At 44.2% G+C, this 3,203-nt stretch overlaps 1 protein-coding gene across 1 annotated transcript in view; it reads right to left on the reverse strand.

Moving 5' to 3' along the window:
- The window catches only part of dner (delta/notch-like EGF repeat containing), a 184,929-nt gene extending 182,006 nt beyond the window's left edge, over positions 1-2,923 (reverse strand). Inside the window, exon 1 of the mRNA XM_043701666.1 lies at positions 2,916-2,923. Within this exon, the coding sequence (XP_043557601.1) occupies positions 2,916-2,923 (8 nt within the window). The remainder of the gene's footprint in view (positions 1-2,915) is intronic.
- Positions 2,924-3,203: the final 280 nt, after the last annotated feature.

Here is a 3,203-nt window from a genome sequence, read left to right on the forward strand (position 1 = left end):
AGAGATTGATAAATTCTTGATGTCACAAGGAATTAAGGGCTACGGGGAGAATGCGGGTAAGTGGAGTTGAAATGCCCATCAGCCATGATTGAATGGTGGAGTGGACTCGATGGGCCGAATGGCCTTACTTCTGCTCCTATGTCTTATGGTCTTATGGTCTTAAATATAGGGAAATGAATTTGGGTGGGTTACTCTTTGGAGGGCTTGTTGGGCTGAAAGGCCTGTTTCCACACTGTAGGGGATCTAGTTTTAATAATACTCCAGGACTCTGCTTCCATCATCAGTTCTGAAGAGAGTTCTGAAAACCCATTTCCTTTTAACAGAAGAAACAAATCACTTCTTTCGAATGTGACTCTTGATTTTTAAACACTGACTGCTGCATCTAGATTCTCCTACAAGAGGAAACATCTTCTCTACATCCACCTTGTCAGGAGCCCTTGGAATCTATATATATCAATCAAGTTGTCTCTTACTAAACATAGAATAGAGAACATTCCAGCGCAGTACAGGCCCTTCGGCCCTCGATGTTGCACCGACCTGTGGAACCAATCTGAAGCCCATCTAACCTACACTATTCCATTTTTGTCCATATGCCTATCCAATCACCATTTAAATGTACATAAATTTGGCAAGACTGCAACTGTTGCAGGCAGAGCGTTTCACACCCCTACTCTCTAATCTCCAGGGGATACGAGGCAGGAAGATCCAACCCTCCTCATAAGACAACTCAATCATTCCAGGTATTACTTTGGGAAACCTTCTCTGATTTGCATCCAGTATATTTCCACTCTTCCTTTAATAAGATGATCAATATTGTACACGTAGCTCCAGACATGGTCTCACCAGAGCCCCATGTAACTGAAGGAGAACCCCCCTCCTGTTGTATTCAACTCCCTATGCAATACACTGTCACAGTCTGTTAGCTTTCCTGATTACTTATTGTATCCGCGTACTGCCCTTCTGTGATTCATGCACTAGGACACCTAGATCTCTCTACACCTCAGAGCTCTCACTATTTAGATAAAATGTTTTTATTCCATTCTTCTTGCTAAAATAGATAATTTCATGTTTTCCCACGTTATACTCCATTTGCCAAATCATCATTCACTCTTTAACCCATCTATAATTCACTGTCTTTTTGTATAGAGCACAGGGGTCAGGTATAGGTACTGGCTGTAAATTAACAAATCTTCCCTCAATCATATAATCAGCTTGGATTATGCTCTGGTACCTTTGCCTGAGTAAATAACAGCTAACATTGCTAGGTGTCTGTAAATATTTTACCTACCTGGGCTGTTTGTAGTGATTGTAATGAGGTCAGCCAGGTTTGCACCCATGAGGGTTTGTACCAACATATAATACTGCCATTTAGGGTATCATCAGCTTTTTCAGTGATCAATGGAAAACATTTTACCAGGTCTACCCCAGGTCACCATTTATCTGGATGACGTGCTAATAACAGGGAAGACCACTAGGGAGCACTTTGAGAACGTGATTATAATCCTTAAGACTTTTCTCCCAGGCAGACATAGAAGGGAGACATTTGTATTCCGGGCATCCCATGTGACCTACTTGGATTACAGAGTCGACAAGACTGGGTTATACTCTTTGGAGGTTAAAGTGAGGGTGATCAAAGGTAGCCTGGTTCCCATGTCTGTACTGGAGCTTAGATCTTTCCTGGAACTGGTGAATTATTACGGAAAGGATTCCTGATGAAGGGTTCCTGCCGAAAAGTTGATTTTCCTGCTCCTCGGATGCTGCCTGACCTGCTGTGCTTTTCCAGCACCACTCTGATCTAGACTCTAATCTCCAGCATCTGCAGCCCTCCCTTTTGCCTGATTATTACGGAAAGTTCATTTGTAACCCAGCCTCCATCCTGGTCCCCTAGAAACAACTCTTAAAAAAGGGTCCCCCTTGGAAATGGTCGACGAGCCAAGCCACAGCTTTCAGGGAAGTGAAGAGACAGGTATCGCCCTGTACGGTGTGGCACACTATAATCTCAAGTGAGATCTGGTATTGACAAGTGATGTCTCCCCGTACAGCATTGGAGTTGTATTAGCTGATTCGTGGCGTGACAGAGCAGAATGCCCAATAGCATATGCATTCAGGACTTTGGCTAATGTACAGTGTAAATACAGCCAGATAGACAAGGAAAGTTTGTCAGATTTGGAGTCAGAAAGTTCCACCAATATCTTTTTGATATAAATTATCAATAACAACAGACCACTAACCCCTGCTAGATTTATCTAAAGAGGACAAAACAGAGTGACCCATAGCTGAGGGTGTGGAATTACATGTTGGAACACAGTCCAGGAGACCAAATACCAATTGTGGATACATTGAGTCACCTCCCCCTGGCAGCTCCATCACCAGAGGTACTGTCACTGGAAGAGACTTAATGGTTTTAATTTTCAGGACAAACTTCCAGTCACAGCTGACAATATCAGATTTTGGACGCAGAAAGATCTAGTCCTGGCAAAACTGAAGCAGCTGGTGGTGATGGAGGAAGACAAAGCACCAGAGGGACCAGATCACTAGAGAGTATGACATATTATTACAGGGAGCAAGAGTGATTGTCCTGAGCAAAGGTCACTGCCAGATACTGGCTGACCTGGCATCTTCCAAAATGAAGATGTTGGCGAGAAGTTATGTCTGGTGGCCTGGATTGGATCCTGAGAATACTATTCGACTTTAGGAAATATCCAAATTCCCCGCTGCTAAATGACAGCCCACTATCGGTGACCAGTGCTTCCAGGAGTCCGCGTATTGCAAACAATGCTCACAGGATTTCTATCGTCATCTCCATGTTTGATAAATGAACTCTATGCACTTTGAATGGACATCTACAATGACTAAGAACATTGAGTGCATGAAAGGACTGACACAGTCAACATGGAACCGAGTCCAGGGTTTACCTGGCCATTCCTACGGACTTGGGGGAGCTGTTCATGGTAATTTCTGCCCTCGCTGGAACTCTGGCACTTTCCCACCAATGCCGGGGTGACATATAATGTCCAGGTCGGTGCGACGGTCCTGAACAAGGATGTGGACCACATGAAAGCTGCAAATTCACAAATGGGGTGGCAGGAAAACGTGCTCAGCTTTTCCGAATGTTCCAGAATCCCTTTATCAATTGTTGTAGCGACCTCGGAATCTGAGATGGAAATGGTGGATGTTGCTGCCTCGATGCGCTTTGCCGGCTG

This window comes from Chiloscyllium plagiosum, chromosome 13 (assembly GCF_004010195.1).
Source record: "Chiloscyllium plagiosum isolate BGI_BamShark_2017 chromosome 13, ASM401019v2, whole genome shotgun sequence".
Lineage (NCBI taxonomy): Eukaryota > Metazoa > Chordata > Chondrichthyes > Orectolobiformes > Hemiscylliidae > Chiloscyllium > Chiloscyllium plagiosum.